This window comes from Phaethon aethereus, assembly GCF_964289735.1.
Source record: "Phaethon aethereus genome assembly, chromosome: 15".
Lineage (NCBI taxonomy): Eukaryota > Metazoa > Chordata > Aves > Phaethontiformes > Phaethontidae > Phaethon > Phaethon aethereus.
The window spans coordinates 16,217,181-16,234,199 of NC_138591.1; the positions used below are offsets into that span (position 1 = coordinate 16,217,181).

Genomic DNA, 17,019 nt, shown 5'->3' on the forward strand with positions numbered 1-17,019 from the left:
CCCACACACACACTCCACCCTCACCTTAGGAGTCACATGCAAGCAAAAATCTCTCAAAATTCTTGTCCCTGTCACGTGAAAAAACTCGTTTGGCCCCTTCTGAACAGCCCTTGTTATGCCAATCACAGTAGCTCACGTTGAGACGCGGTTGCTGGGGGCTGGTTGGGACTGGCACCCTATAGCAATGGTGATCTGATTTTTAGGTTGGGCATTGCTTTTGCTCTTCATTAACATCCCTGCTTGCACCTGCAGGGGAAGGCTTACTGAAGGGACTCTGAGTAAGTAGCTGTCATCGGGTATCTGGTGGACACCAGGCTCCCCTGGTGGGTCTATGCCTTTGCTGGTGGTAGATAAGTTGCATAAAGCTCATAGTTTCACCCCATTTGTGTTGGCAAGTGAAGCTGCTCTGTGAGAGCCTACAACTCTGGGAAAAACTCCAGCTTGTGTGTGTGTGGTATAAGGGAGAGGCTTAAGGAGGAGCCTGACAGTCTTTTAACAGCACATGCCCCTGGAAGCCACCACCATGGAGGTAAAGGCCTCCCCCCATCTGCCCCGGGTACGCAGCATGGGCAGCGAGTGGCTGTGGGGGACTGCGGCCTCATGCAGGCCAGGGGGGAGCTGGCATCAGCTCCTGCTGTCCCCAGAACCAGGGCTGTTGCCTCTCGTTCTAGCTCGGGCACGGCTGGAGGAGCAGATCAGGAACCACGGCCATGTACAGACCTGCATCTCATTTTTCAGCTGGACAGCTTTAACCCTGGCCAGATCCCCAGTCTGGTTCCCTGCAGCCACAACCAGACTTGCAGGGAGGGGAATGAAGGAACAAAACAAGCCCTGGGGCACAAGTCTGAGTGCCCTTAGCACCAGCCTCAGGATTTGTGGAACCGGTACGTCCATACACTTGCAGCTTGGCCAGCCAATTTCAGTCCTGCTCAACAACCAAGCCCCCTCCCACCCCAGTCAAAAACTGGAAATGCTGAAAACCCACAAACATGTAGGCTGCTTGGTGACAGCCATGCCCTACTAGATACTTAGGGATAGTGGGGAGAGGAAATAACAAGCCATAACACAGTGCACTCACTCATGAAACTGTTTACTTGTGATACTTTGCCTTCCTACCTATGTCCTCACGGCTGCCAGATGATGATGATCACACAGAATTCCTCAGGGCCCAGGAACATTTCCCTAAATGCCAGCCCAACTCCGCTCTGCCATGGTGCTGCTCGCGGCTGCATGACCCAGCAGTCATGCTGGAGAGCAGAGAAAGCGCTTCTGATGCACCAGCGTCCACCCAAAGGTGAAGCACTGTCAGTAACGCTGCAGTGGAAACATTCTCAGCCCACTCTCACAAGCCCTGGGGAGGGAGCAGGGTCAGGGAAGGGCGGTGAACCAGCAGCTCCCGTGCTGCGAACACGGCGCGGCAGGAATCCAGGCTGAGCAAGCGCATGCTGTCCTGCAGCAGGCCCCAGAGCCCTCGCACAGACGTCCTCAGCTGTCACCACAGGGAGCAGATGGAAAAATCAAGGCACGCGGGGAGAACCTGCTCTATGTCACATGGTGAGAAGGCATTGAAATCGCCTCCAGTGGTTTTTTGACATCTTTTAGACTATCAGTATGGAGAGCGTAGCAGGTTCCCTTCCTTTGCCAGTAGAGTCACTTTAAGAGAGACTGAAAAACTGAAATCACAGGGTCCTCATGGCTGGTCACCACCAGCACGCTGCGGAATTTGTCAAACAGCATCAGCAGCTGGGAACGACGCATGTTCTCATTGTACATGATCTCCTCCAAATGGTGTCGGCCTCGGAAGTAGTGCAGCAGCCTGCAGGGAAGGAGAGCAAAAGACACACATGGGCCAAAAGCAAGTGCACACACCAAGAAGTGATACTGCCACCCTCAAGGTTTCCTCTCCCATGGGACGCAAACTGGAAGGTGTTTGGGTTGTGTCCCTCATTTACAGGAAAAGTGAAGTGAATTAAATTGGCTCTTACCTTAGGTGTGCCTAGCACAGAAATCCCCTGGAAAAACAGGGACTTCCCCGCCTTGGGGCTTGGCAAAGGTCCTCCCTGTATCAAAAGGTTTCCTAGCCTGGGGCATTTCCTGAGATTGTCGATTTTCAACATAGTTTTAACTCCAGAAAATGAGGAACCACGAGTGACAACAAGCCTTGAGAAGTCAGGAAGTGGCTGCTCTCCCCTACCTGGGTCTACACTGCCCTTTGCCACAGCTCGGCATCAGAGACCTGGGTACCTACACTTGCTTCCAGAATTAAGAGTGTATTTTCCCCTCACAGCAGCCCAAGGAGCTTGGTACCTCCAGGTCGTGCACTTGAGGTTTGGTCAGCTTGGGGCCGGCGGAGCAGTCACAACAAATGGAGAGGGAAATTTTGGTGGCAGGCACCACAGAGAAGCTCTGGGAGCTATAAAACCCTCAAAGAGCCCCAAAATGCTGAAGTCTAAGCTAAAAGCACACTGGCTTCTTAAATTCCCAGTTCTCTTTAAATAGAGACAGCACAGATACCCCGTTGCCGGCCACCAATGGGCTACAGACATCAGATAACCTTGGCCCTGCAGAGTCTATCACGGCTGGGTGTAAGACGAACCACTGCAGCAAGTCCCCGATTGCCGAGGACTTGTTCCCCAGAGACCCTTCAGAGCCTTAACAGCCTCCAGATGAAGCTAGAGTTTGCCGCTCAGTCTCTTAATTGTCTTAACAACCTCCCAAACGCAGGAACCATACTGCACATGTCACTCAAATACTACCCGTCAAGGCCCAAACGCATCTGCCAGAATCACTTCCCCAGCTATGCAGACAGAAGTGCATCCGCACGTGTTACACATCACACTCTGCTCTGCGTCTCAGCAGCTTTGCTCGTGTTTCCATATCCATCTGCGGCTTAGGAATATGCTGCCTTGCCGCTTCATGCCAACTGACAGTAAAAATGAGTGGAGATGACAAGATCTGGTTTCCAGTTCATTCATACAGCCCTCACACAGGAACAGCCCTTGAAAGACACCAAATATCCATTAGAGCATTCCTGCCTGTTTTCACAGGACGGCAGGATGAGGCCTCTCACACTCTCCCTGAAGGACTGACGTGTGCCTGGCTGTCTCCCGCTGCTCAGGCCAGGCACTCCTGTCACCCGTTGCCCTTCTCTGCAAGAAGTCTCCCTCCGTCACACCTTCCCTCTACACTGCACAGAGTAGGTTTCACCTCTGTCCACTGCCTTTTGTGTTTCCCTGCTCCCCAATCCGCCCCGTCCCTCCTCTCACCACCCTCTCGTTCCCCAAACGGCTGTGTGTAAGCTCAGAACTGGGAACCTCACTGCCTCACCCTGGCAGGCAGCCCCCACCACACTGCGGACTCCCTTCTGCTTTGGTGTTCATCTGCCAGCTCTCCAGTTGGCACCATTATGTAGAACATAACTAACTGCTACATCTCTGTACTGCAGTACAAACAAACACCAGACGGACAAGCTCCCGTTGTATTTACCTTTCTGCTATCTGGGCTGTGCATTTCCCTGTTGCAGTATGTCCCACTGGGTGTTTAAATCAGGCTAATTGGCTTCCTTCCCTGGGCCGCTGGCAACCAGTGTGCACTGAGAAGTGGCCATTAGCAGGGACAGCATGGGTTTGTGTCTGCGTTTGTCAAAACCAGACCGTTCGTTCCCTGAGGTATTAACAGTAATTTTTATATCTTGAAACTTGCATCACTGTTGAAAAAGTGATTTTGAAGAAGACTTTAAAAGCTACGTATTCTCTCCCTTCTATAGAGCTGCTCACTGTGGTTGCCCATGCGCTCATCTCCTGGCACAGCTGTCTTCTGTGCAAATGATTTCGACCTAGCTTTCAACAGCAACACAGAGTAAGCAGGAGTTCTCCAAGAAATAAATCCATCCTATATTCAAAAAGAGTCTGGATTTGTAACCGGTCAAGATTAAATACTTTCCACTCCAATAAAAGCTAGAGAGGATATTAAAGCATATCACAAAAATGCCGTCTGGAAGACACCTCCAAAGTCTAGTCCAGCATCCTGCTCCAGCAGGACTATTGCCAACGCTGTAGCTTTTTCTAGCCAAGCTCTGAAACCCTTCAAGGATGGAGATCCCTCCACATGCCTGGGTAACCGCTGCTGGGCTGCACCACCCTCCCGGAGAGGAAGTTGTCCCAAAGTCCAACTAGAATCTACAGAGCTGTAACTTGGGGCTCACAGCTCCAGTGAAGATTGGCACTACCTTCGCCTTTTTGAGCGGTGAACATTTACAGGACCCACACGGGACATACAATGGCACTTCTTGGGGCAGCAACACTGCATTTGAGCCCCTCTGAAGCTGTACAGGTATGTCTGTTGACAGATGTGCACTTCCAGATCCAGATGCAGTGATGGAAGATTATTGCGTTCCATTGCTCATCACTGTTCTCCTCTCTTCAGGTTATAAGAGCTGCCCCTCTGAGTGTTCTTAAACACTAAAAAAAAAAAAGGACTGTATCTCAGACTAGTCATTCAAATAAAAATAGCTTATTTCTGGCCCAAGGAGATATCCCTTCCACCAGCACTGCTTGAAAATGGATCAGAACTGTCCACAGCTTAGTGCCACCACCGAGCATTCCTCTGTAAAGGACCTCCATCTCCCAATCTAAGAGCAAGGGAAAAAAACCTGAAAGTGACTCCACACCCATGGGTTGGGAGAGAAGCCATCAGTGAAGCCTCAAACTGTCTTTAAAAGCACTGCTTAACGTGCAGTGAGGAACACTTTGTGTACATTACTGAAGGTCTAGCTCAAAAAGAACTTGTCTCCTTCTTAAGTTTACTTCTGGAAGGACATGCCATCCCTCCTCCAGCAGCATCTAAGGAAAGAACTTGGATTTCAATCCCCATTCAATGTTACGAGAGTTAATGCTGCCAGTGCTAGAGCCAAGCTTCAATATTCCTTATTTCCCCTTAAAGTTTCTGCCTTGCAAATACCAGCTGTGCATAGCAATGGACAGGCACAAGCTCCTTCTGCCATCTGTTTAATGAGTAACAGGCGTTCAGAGGCATAGACGCAAGAAAATGTATCGGGCTGAACTTCATTGCTGTGCTGAAAATAGCCCATCCCCTTGTGCGCACACAGAACCACGCCTGGAAGGGCAGTTGCAGTATATTTAGTGCACTAACTGTGAGAATACTGGGAGGCAGCTGATACAGCAAAGCTATTTGCTGTAGCACAGCCCTCATTAGGGGGGCTGCTATTCCTCAAAATGAAGCAGAAGAAGAGCTGATGCAGTAACCTGTATGAGGGTAATGGGGGAGATCACCTCATTCACTGCAGCGGCTTCTCCACAATTGTTTACACTTTCATAAATAGCAACACGTTTACCCAGGCGCTCATCTCATGGGTTACGGCACAAAGAGAGCAAATACACCCACAACCTCCAAGTTACGGTGTCTCATAAGGCCACCAGTAACCAAGAGCATCTTGCATAAACATTTCTGTACACTCCAGCATCCTACCCATTTGTTTATCCTATCTTCTCTCTTCCTCACTGCTGACGTAAGGGTAAGCTATGCAGTCGTCAGTTCAGTCTAGAGTAGAACGGAAATTCAGGCCTGGCAAAGCCATCCTGGGCATCTGCAGGAGAACCTGGTGCATGAGCAAACTGCTAAACAAACATCATTAAGACAGCTGCCTGATTATGGCAGCTGATTTTATGAAGGAATCAAAGTAAGTTTTTGCATGTGCGATTCCAAACCTTTCAAATGGCTGTCTTACCCAGGTGAGGGAAGTGATAGGGGAGCAATCATGAAATCCTTTCCTCTCCTAAAAATCTGCATTGCCACTAAACTGGTCCAAAGCATCCCCCAGAAATTCTGTCTTAAGGTTATCACTGATTGTGATTTTGTTTTTACTTTCTCACTGGCTTTGTAATGACTTATCTGGTAATATGGAAAAAGCATTTCAAAGTTCTCAAATTGCCTCTCAATCAGAGAATATCCTCTGAACAGCTTACAGAAGATGGAGAAGGAGATCAGTAATTCAGAGAGCAGTAACTACCCACAAGCTTGGGAGAGCTCTATGAAAATGCCTGAGCACAGCATAGCTGCAAACTTTGCCGCAGACAAGGAAAGGATTTTCTTGCTATTACAGTTTCTCTAGGCTACTTGACTGTTTCCATCCTAGGGCAGGAACCAGGTTTTCAGGGGATAACCGACTGAATCTGGGAAGTATAGGAAAAGCTGCAATACTTGCCTCAGGTCGTTTTCTGCTCCGCAATTATGAAAACCAGTGAAAGTTGCATTCCACTGATGCCACTGTGTTTTGAAATGCTTAGGAAGAAAAAGTCTTTTCCCTGACACCTTTTTCCCAGATGGCTGGTTAGGAAGCCATTCTGCTTTTTACCATGTGCAGAACCACATCTTGCATATTTTTGTTGCGTTGAAATTTGTAACAACAAAACTGGGTGCTACTAATCACACGTCCTAATGACTTTAACTTAACTAACCTAACCAAATTAGCAGGTCCTCTCTGCAAAACAGACCTTGAAACCTTTGTAGACTGGTCTGCAAAAGTATTCAGGCTGGCTTTGTGTCCGATGCTCTTTTTCTCTGTCTCGTGTTTGCATGGAGTTTACAAACCTTACAACAAAGGATAGCTGGCTTGGAAAGATCAACGGACACAAAATGACAGCATCAGCATGACCGGGTCTTTGCTTTGCATGCTTAGAAGGTTTTTTTCAGGCTATGCAGTTTTATGTCTACCATGTGTGGACGCAGGAAAACTGGCAGGCAAGCAGTGAAGTCCGTGTTGTCCAACCATATGCCCTGATGCTCCTTCACACATCCAGGACTCTTTGTTAACAAGTGTTATTGTAACACGTATATTAGTTTTTGTCAAACTCTGATGTACACAGATGAAATAGGTATAAGGGGGACAAACCTAGGAAGAATTTATCCTCCAAATCCCAAGCTAACAGAATTTGCTCAGAGACCACACCAATCCTTCAATAAAACAGCAAGGATAAGAAAAAGAAAAGACTACATTCTGCACTCCTCATTTCCTACCTTGCAAACATGCGAAGATCTTCTGGATTTTGGGCAGCAGGGACATTAAGGATAGCTTCCCGTTCATGCTCCAACAAGCTGGCTAGGAGATTCTCCGTCATCCTTTTATTTAGGGGTGAGTCCCCACCAGGTATCAACTCAGCACTGGAATTATCCATGCTAGGGCTCGTCAGAGTCATGTCATCACTACTAGCTATCAGGGGAAGAGAGAAAGAAACACAGAATTTTTATGTTCCTCAGCATAATGATGCAAAGATTATCAATTCAGGCTGTTTCCATGCAGTCTTTCCAAATAATCCCTTCAGATTTGTAGAGCAAAGAAAGTGGCTCTCGAAATGCTACATGTATCTGCAATTAGTCATATGACAACACAGTGATTTTCTCAATGGGAAAGTCAAATGTTTCAACAAAGTCATCTTTTTATGTGGAAAATTGTACTTCTGGAGACCATAAACAGTCCATAAAAAACATCTGAAAAGAAAATTCCCAGCCAGCTCTGCTGGAATACCGTGAAGTGGTAACATGAAAAGCCTAACAGCACAGAAGGTGGGAGCAAGCAGAAAGAAACGCCAAGAAGCAATATCCTCTTGTGAGTGAGCCAGAATAAGCAGATCACAGACTTATCTGACTCACATTCCAAGATTTCTGCCCTAATTCACGACTTCTGTAAAGCTGAAGATTGTACAGAGAATCTCTCCCGATATCCAACCTCAGTGGCCTTCTGAGAATGCTGCTCATAACAGCACAGGCAGGAAAGTTGGGGGATTTCAGAATTGTATCTGATTTATACTCTTGAAAAAAATGCTTTCCTGGAATCACCCTGAAGAATGGCACTGAGGAGATTAAAGAAATTCGGAGACATAAACAGAAATCCACCATTTGTGAGAACGACAGCTAGCTCTGCATCTCCTTAGGGGGCTCTACAACCCACAGAAACCAATGCTCTTTGAAACAAATTCTCACCATTTTCCTCCTCTCCTGAAAACCAAAGCTCATGCAGTAACAACGGTGCAGCCAGAGGTCACGGCTGTTACTCCTGAGTATAGCAAGGAAGTTACTTTGAAAAAAATAGAAGTACCTCTGATAAAAAATTTTTTACATGACCAAATAAGAACTTGGCAAATTACAAAGCACTGCTTGTTTTTAAAAACAATAGCCCTTAAAAGTTTCACCAATGCCCAACTCTAAATTTAAGAAGGGCTGGACCTAACTAGCAAGCACTCCAGCACGGACAAATTGTCCTGTTACCAAGGCCTGATTACCCTAGGCGTCTTTAAGGGAAGCTCTAGAAGTGGGCTGTAATCTGAACAGCAGAGAAAAGTGTGCTCGTACTTGGAGAACCAAAGCTGAGAGCATTGGGGGTGCTTAAACTTCGGCCTCCAACTCTGGCAGTAAAGGGCATGTCTTCATCTTGGGCTCGGAAATCCTCCTCATTTGGTGGCACCATCAGACAGACGTAAGTGTGAAGCTGAATAAGAAGCCGGTGTTGGAGCATCCATATCACCATTTGTATGAGCTGAGTCTGCAGAGTGAGAAATGAGGTATTAAACACCTGTGAAATAAAATACAGGAGGAAAACAGTGCACAAAGGTTAGGCTTTGTGACTAAGAAGTCACAAAGAGAAAAGCTTTCCACCCCACACAACGGGTTTATCTCTTCTCCAGTCAGAAAAAGGTGACCAGGCACACATGTTCATCACACCCAAAGCATTTGTGGATGCTCAGGCTGTAATCAAACCTTTAACGATCAGTATGTCTTTATGCAACGCTGACCAGCACAGCCAGTGTCCTCAAACGAACCAGCCTGCCTCCTTGCCCTAGCCCCAGCACCTGCTCTGTTCTAGCAGAGCAACTGATGCTCTCACCACAAAAGGCGTTAGCCATACAACCCCACCCAGAGCTGTTCAGTCCTCTTTTAACAAAACAAGTTTAGTAGGTGCTAAAAAAATGGGATAGTCTTTCTTCTGAGAGGCCAGGCATGGAAAAGGAGTCAACCAGGTGCAGGGCTGTGATGCCCAGCAGCGTGAGCCCCGAGATCAGTTTGCTGGTTTCTAAACAAGACCCACTAAAATCACCAAAGGGTTAATCCCAGAGTAGTCAGATTAAAATTCAGGTTCCCCTAGAAAGCCAGGGAGAGGGGCAGAGCTGAAGCAACCAAGACAGGTACCCAGAAGTAGGAGCCATTTGCCGTCAGATGGGAAATTGCTGCAAAGCCACGGGAGAGGCTCGGGAGATCAGAGCCCTGCCAGGACCCAGCGATGCAGAAATAGCGCTAACAGCAGCAGAATCCTTGGCAAGGGACAGCAGCCTGCCGCTGCCAGGGAGTCCCCTCTCAATGCAAAGCGTTAATATTCCTCATTCGCTCACCATCCCTCTGCAATACCCGGGCAGGCCAAGCTCATAAAGGCACCTAGGTTTTTAGGGTGCAGACAGGCAAGTGTTTCAAAAGCACCAAGAGACGACACTCGTATTAAAAAACGGGCAAAACACCTTTGTGTTACAGCAGCTGAAGACCTCCAGTGTCCCACGAGCGATGCTGAAAGCAGTGGGCAGAACGAGGGACAAGCTTTTGTAGGCTCTCGGCATAGCCTATTTTCAGGAGTTTTGGAGGAGCGTTCAAAACGCACCATCGTGTCTGAATTTCTGCACAAAAAGCCTTTTCATATCACTGCAGGCAACCCTTCCCGTAGCGAACAGCTCTGAAAACCCTGATTCACTGACAAAAGCTGTTTGGGGATTTCATAGCAACCAACACTGTTTTGGTGAGAGAAACACATGCAGAATGAGCTCAGACTCTGAGAAGGAAGCTAGCTCTGGTGTATTAATCATCAGGATAACGGGCCAAATCTCAATAAAAGCCCCAAACCGAAGTTCATCAGCCCACATAATTTTCCTTTTTCCATACATCTTATAATTTGCAGTTCCTCTTCTGCTATCAAATCACAAAAGAAACGTCTTCTGTTTGCAGACAGACCCACACCCTGTCTTCTCAGGGATTACCACTTTTGGGGGCCAAATGGATTTTAATCTTAAAACATACTATCTGGGATTGCCTTCAAACATATCTTTTTTGGAAAAGCCATAATTCATTTTCCATCTTTAATAGAAAAATCTACAGAAGAGGAAGGTTGGCACAAGATACCAAATGCATAGTGTTTTGCGAACATCTGAAATCAGCCTGGAAGAGAAGAGGAAGCTTACTCAGTGATTACATTGCTTAGATTAGATTAGATGCAGGCCTGCGCAGAAAAGAAGTCTCATGTATTTCACTTAAATTTCCAACCTGCTGGCATACAGCGATGCCTGATTAGCTAGTTTCACATCAAATGAAAGAGGTCTACACGTTTCACAGCACAAAATAACCCTAGAAAAATCCGAGGCAATTCAAGGAGACAGTAAAGACAAGCTCTACCAGACCTGCAGAATCTGTCAGGTCGGGCCTGAGCTACACCAGCCTCCACTGGTCACTTTGGTGGTTTAACATAATTACAAAAATAGCCAGTTGCTTTCCTTACAGCTCCATGTGCGTGGAAAGTCTTATCCAACACACTAATTCTCCATACGCACCTTCACCTCTACACTCTTGTGCAAATACCTAGAAAGCCACCCCCTGAGCCAGCAGCTGTGGCTCAGTGGAACAGGAAGCCTGGCAAAAGCGGTGTTACAGCTTTACAACCGTAACGTCGTGCAACCGACGACTGCCAAATGCCTTTGTGCCGTAAGTCGGAGAGCTGGAGATTTGCTGTGACTAACTTGAGAGCATACTGAAGTGAGACTGAATGACCATCCCTAGATAAAAGAGAATTATGATCATTGACGGTTATCTATAATAAGCTAGACTTCAGTGGGAATTTGGTACCTCTTAAAATCCAGTCCTAGAAAAAAGCCCAAGCGATGCAGTGTCCTGCAACTGGCACCATGCCCAAAATGGTGTGCTTTGTGCCATCACTGCAAATGTGCCTCACACCATTTCCACTTTTCCAGGTTTAAACCTATTTCTTACCAAAAGCAGCAAGTTAAGGTCCTTCGCTGTTAAGGTCTAGCAGAGGCTTTGCTAGTACCTTCTGCTGCTTGTCCTTCTGGACACAAACACTGAGTTTACATCCATTCTCCATCTGCTCCTCTTGAGCTCTGATGGAGCTTACAGTCAGGTCTGCGGGAGAGGAGGCTTCCCTGCCCCATCTGTGCTGTGCTGGCTGTCAGAAATGCTCTTCCTCCCTCAGAGATACAGGGTTATCTTCGTGCTTCATCTCAGTCTACTGATTAGCTGGGCTCCTTGCTGAAGCCAAAAGGGCTGGGAGTAGCTTCCCAGGCAAGGGCATACTTCAGTCCCAGGACTGCCTCCACTCACTCACTCATCATCTGGCATGGCAGGAATCCATAGCCAGCCTTTTTTGGCTGAAACGCCAGGACCGTGACGGAAATATAAACCAAAACATTTTTCATTGCTTAATTTAACTAACAATCAACTCTAAATTTCATCCATATTCCTTTCATCCTTCCCGTCTCTCCATGCTGCCTCTTTCCAGTCTGCTGTGAGGGGGTCCTGTCTGCCGCAGCATCTGGACCACTCCTGCTGGCACGGATCAGCTCGCAGCCATCCCCTTCTTCTCCCCACCTCGTGGCGCAGCAAGCCCCAGCCGAAGTTAGAGCGTGCAAGGCGGCACAGAAGGCGTTGGTAACAATACGTCGCTTTGTGCTTACTGACAAAAGCAGAGAAGATGTATTGGCTTCTGAAAACACAGGCACTATACGTCAGCCCATCTGGGCAGTTTGGGACAGTCAGAGGAAAGCTCAGCCCCAAGTCTTGGAGGGACAAGATCCAGCATTCACTATTCTCTTCCCTCTTGAGTAACGTGTTAAATACAACGCATTTCCTGCAAGAATTCTTTAAGGCTGTTTTCTTTCCCAGGCCTAAAAAGCTAAGGAAAACACCAAGATAACTGGGACCAGCAACAGGTTCAGGAAAGGGAAGGGAAAACAGCAACCCAGAAGCACTCAACCCTAGCTTGTTTCTCACTACGGGAGGATACGCTCTTAGTTAAAACACAGTTTGTTTTGCCTACCGAAGTATACGAGCCCCCTTTCTCCAGTCTGGATTATCTAGTTATTTGACACGTCCACTCTTCAAGGTCTGACTTGAGAACTAAGGGCTGCCTTGGCTCAGTAGGACCTTCAAAGTTGCTGGGGTAAATGGATGTTTGCTGAAATATATTACCTTTCTTTATCATTCAAACCATGCTGTTTTACGAAAAACAGATCACCTATTAAAACCTCTCCCTATTTTACAGAAAACAGACTCTGAAGACCCCCTATTAATGTAGGACAAAACACTTATTGTCTAATATTAGGTTTAATCATTAGGTAACTGCTCTGAATTCCCAGATTAAGCATTCCCTCCATTTAGGTCTAGGAAGACATATTTATTTTAACTTGCCACGCTAATACCCCCTGGTTTTATACCTAGTCCAAGTGAATATAAATGCCCCTTAATACTACATCCGTACCTCGGCCAACAAAAGCTCCCATGGCTGTTGATGCCTTCCAGATGCCCAGCAGAACATTCCCATTTGCAGCATGTCTCTCAGAAGACACAACTGCCTATTCAGTATTTGCATGCAGCTCTCCTCCCACTCCCATCCCCTGACATACTCGCTCACTTTCCACCAAGCTGTTACACAAAGCGCAGCACGTTTTCCAGATGCATAAGGCAGAGGCCTCATCTACCAGTGCCTTACTCCCAAAAGGGTGGTCAGACTTATTAAAACAAAAGTGAAAAATTAAACGTATTTTCTTCAGTGCCAGCTGTCATATTTTCCCATCTGTTTTTTTCCGCAGTTATCCTGGCCCCGTCAAGGGAGAACTAGATAACTACAATAATAATAACAATGTGCATTATGATAAAGAGCTACTGTAGTGAAGAGGCTGCAAGGAGGAAATGGGATGTCTAATTCACCTAGGTTCACTCCTTCTACCTTACGGTGGAAAGATCCCTCCTGCTAGTCCACATTTGTTCCTCAAGGCAGGGTAGAGAGACGTTATAGCTGCTTCTGAAACAGATGAACTAGCTGAGACCATCATGCACAGATGAGGGGAGGCCAAAAAGCATTATCCCTTTCTCTTGGTTTGCAAAGAAATTTAGCAGAGAGTAGCTGGGTGAAGAAACTTTGGTATTGTACAAAGCCAGCCTTGCACTGAAAAGCAGGTTAAAGCATTCCCGTGTACCAACTGCAGCACTTAGTACACGTACTCTGTCAATGTAACGCGTGCTGACCTAAAGGTTTTAGGTCATCAAGTGTTTCTGTGCTTTCACAGGTCATGAAGGGGTGTGCACCACACTGACCACTCTGCAGTCACACCAAGGCTGTGCCACGCGTGTGAGAGGAGAGCACAGGGACCAGAACCAACTGGCAGCAGAAGGAAGGACAGCTTCTCTGGGGTCGGGGTAGAGGAGGTACAAACTGCTTCTTTTCCAGTAAAAACACAAAAAGGGAAGATGAGTGTCCCTATTTTATCAGCTCACAGGATCTCCTCACTCCATGGCCGCACCCAGCAGTGTGAGCTAAACTGGTTGCTCGTTCAGGACAGTGCCAGCCTGCAATGGATTGCTGCAAGTCTGGGTGACTACACAGCACAGTGGAGCTAACTCACACCACGAAAAGGAGAAGATAGCTTCTGCTTTCCTCACTCACACCCCAGCTGCAGCAGTGCCTCCCTCGTTCTGCACCAGCCCCGGAGTTTTCTGGATCTCCCCCTGCGCGAATTCCACCTGCTAACCTGGCAGAAAACTAGTGCAGCTGAAACAAGTTAACTGGATAGAGTCAAGCTGGAGAGGAGCCAGAGCTCTAGCGCAGAGGGAAGAGGGAAAGGAGGAAGGCATGTGTGCACACACCTGAGAGTGGAAAGGAAAACAGGGCCTCCTCTCTGCAGCCCCGATCGTTAGATCGGCGGAGCTGCAGGCGTAGGCTCATCCTCATGCTGCTGCAACAACTGCTATCCAAGCCAGGCAGGTTAAACACAGAGAAAGGGAAGCCAGCATGGAGATCACTACACGAACACCAAAATCTTCCCAAATTATAAGCACAAGACCACTGATAGATATACAACAACCACAGAGTTCAACTGCAATATACTGCTCATCATCCCAGGCAAGAAAAGAGGACAAGAGGACGGGCTCAAGAAGAGTTCCTGTCTCTAGCATGGGGCACGGCTGAGAGCACTGGCAGTCCTGGCAGACACCACTCACTAGACGTCTCCTACCTACTTGACAGACACCAAAAGCAGAATGTAGACATACACTCCATCTTTCTAGGCAGTCTTGTCCTTGTCCTTGCTCCTAGCAGCCAAAAAATACCACAGCACCCCAAGTATAAATATGCCAGTGTCACTTTTTTTTTTTTCCACCTACCCAAAGGAATGGAGCAATTATATATATAACAGTAAGCAAACCATATAACCCATATAACAGTAAGCAAACAAAAATAACTGTGTCTTCTTTCAAATCAAGCAGTAAAACTTTGTATTAAAAAAAAAAAGGAGGAAGGGCTCATTAACAGCTTTCCTATTTTGTATTGTGGGCTTTATTAATGCTTTCTGTACTCTCTGTCCATCCAGAAGCACATGCCAAAAGGAGGGAGCCAATCCCAGGCTTAAGACAAGAATCAAATGGGCTGGATCCCATAAGACCATAACAATTTCTGCAGAAAACACAGCCCTTCCCACCATATTGACCTTCTAGCACAGATGACCTTCGGAAATACAGAGACAATACAGTCAGCATGATGAAAAGCACAAGGTAACAGACTACTAGTGAAAATCTTCAAAATTAAAAAAAAAAAAAGAGATCCCCTCCTACATACACAAAGAACAAAATTACAGTGAGAGGTCCCAACTTCACTATTTTTTTCAAGGGCAAAGCAAATACAATTTGACAATATTTACAGTTCAGAGTACAGCATCTTTTATAACTGCACAGTGGAACAAAAACCCACCCACATTTCATCAGATTAATTGTTCTATCGAAGATCTCTGTTAATTACAATTGGAGCCTGACCACTTCAGGACAGGGATTGGATTAATCTCTCTTAAAAGACTACTTTCTAACAAAATAATAATACAAGGAGTTCTACGTAGGTAAATCAAGTAGAAGAAAATGTACTAATATGAAAACATCTAAAAACTCTCTCTAGTCTAAACTCCCCCAAGAACTGTCATGCTTAGCTTTGCAAAAAGAAGCTCGCCATGACTCAAAAGAGCCCACCAGGGTATGGTGGGCTCCTCCATCTTCACGCGCGTGTCTTGCCAGTGTGGCCCCGAGTCTGCTGCAACCACAGTTCTCACCTCCCCTTTTCAGACTGTGAAAGGCACTTCTGTAGCTTTTCACATCATCCTTCATCCTTCCATACACGCTGAAAGGATGATGAAAACAAGCCTTGCTGTTGACCTTTAGGATGCCACCACAGACAGGTGAGTGTCAGAGAGAAGGCGCACACTCTGAAAAGAGCCATTCTAGCACTCCAACAGCTCTGGCAAATGTTGATCGCACGCTGTCGTTTCAAGGCATACCCGCAGCAGTAAGTGGCAGACTGTCTTTGTGTATTTTAAACAAAAATAGGATGTCTGAGAACAACCAGAAGTATTGAAGGAGAAGTATTAAGGCAAGTAATTAATTTTAAAAGGAGTACTGAGAATAGGAATGCCTCCTGAAGCTACTACAGCTAGAATAAAATTCATGCTATTAATTCAGCTTCAATTTTCAGGACACTGATTTGTCTGTAACTACAATGAAGTACTGACAAAATGGTAAAACTCCTCTTCCCCTGCCTCCTAAGGTGGCAGCTGACCAGTACATACTATTGGGATTAGATGCTACATCATTACTTATCTTTATCTCCGATCATAGTCTCTGCCAACCTGCAATTACAACAAAGTCTTCTCTCACAATTGTGCCTGTGTGCTCAATTGACGTTAATCTTCCAGATATTTGAACAGTGGCTAAATTCACATAGCCAGCAAGTCAAAGTATGAAGGCTAACAAACAACACTACAAGAAATCAGCTGAAGCAAGCTGCCTATGCTTCCTTTGCCACAATGAGCTGTGTTTAGAGGTCCAAGCTTCTTCATCTGGGAACATAACAGTGTGTCAGCCGGGAGACCTCGCACTACTGAGCTCCTTCTTGCATTTCACCAGTTCCCAGAAATGCCGCAAGCCATGATCTATGCGTAAGAAAAACAACAGCTCACAAATCCAAAACCCATATATTATTATCCCAAATCTGAGCATTAAAATGCTAATGCTGTAACACATGGACTTCTGTTGACTACATGCTGAGTCTACTTCCTCTAACAGCCTTTGAGCAATTCGTTTCATAGCAAAAGCTAAGTGAATAGACAGTTGGCTTTTAAAACCAGATTGTGAACTTAAAGCAGATGGAATATAATAAAATTAAATGTGATTGTGAGGAATCCACAAACTTGCACTCAGCCCTACTAATTCATGACAGTTTTCAACAGACCAAATGGAATTTCAGTTTTCCCTACTATATCACTCAAGGAAAAGAAACACTCTGATTTTTCTTTTAGGATTGTGCTTTGCTAGCCCAGAGCATCTGCACAGCTTCACCTTGAACACCCCCACAGCTTTCTGGCATGTGGATATGAAACAACAAATATGGTTGGAAACACAGTAATTGGCAACTTCTAAACCTGCCATAGCAGGTTCCTGACTGGGTAACTCCAGAAGCAACCCCATTCCTTTTTCTCATTAGCAGGAGAACGAGGAGCTCTTGTACACGCCCCACCTCACCTCCTGAACGGGCGGCGCGAGCGGATTCTTGAACTCTGAGAGCGACACTGGGAGGGAGAACTTGGAAAGCATCGACGGCAGGTTGTGGCCCCGGAACTGACAAGAAAACGCATCTGCTAACGGAGAATAACTATAGAAAAGAGGTAAAGGCAGAAATCAGTTTTATATTGCTGGTCAGTG

The 17,019-nt window shown here is 46.4% G+C and overlaps 1 protein-coding gene across 5 annotated transcripts in view; it reads right to left on the reverse strand.

Annotated features, from left to right (window-relative positions):
* Positions 1-1,175: 1,175 nt before the first annotated feature.
* Positions 1,176-17,019, reverse strand: part of NPRL3 (NPR3 like, GATOR1 complex subunit) — a gene marked incomplete at its 5' end in the record, with an annotated part of 45,286 nt that continues 29,442 nt past the window's right edge. For all 5 annotated transcript variants that reach the window (XM_082006831.1, XM_082006830.1, XM_082006829.1 and 2 more), the window contains 4 exons: positions 1,176-1,816; positions 7,036-7,228; positions 8,368-8,557; positions 16,840-16,969. In XM_082006831.1, coding sequence (XP_081862957.1) covers positions 1,651-1,816; positions 7,036-7,228; positions 8,368-8,557; positions 16,840-16,969 — 679 coding nt within the window. In that variant the 3' untranslated portion in view covers positions 1,176-1,650. The remainder of the gene's footprint in view (positions 1,817-7,035; positions 7,229-8,367; positions 8,558-16,839; positions 16,970-17,019) is intronic.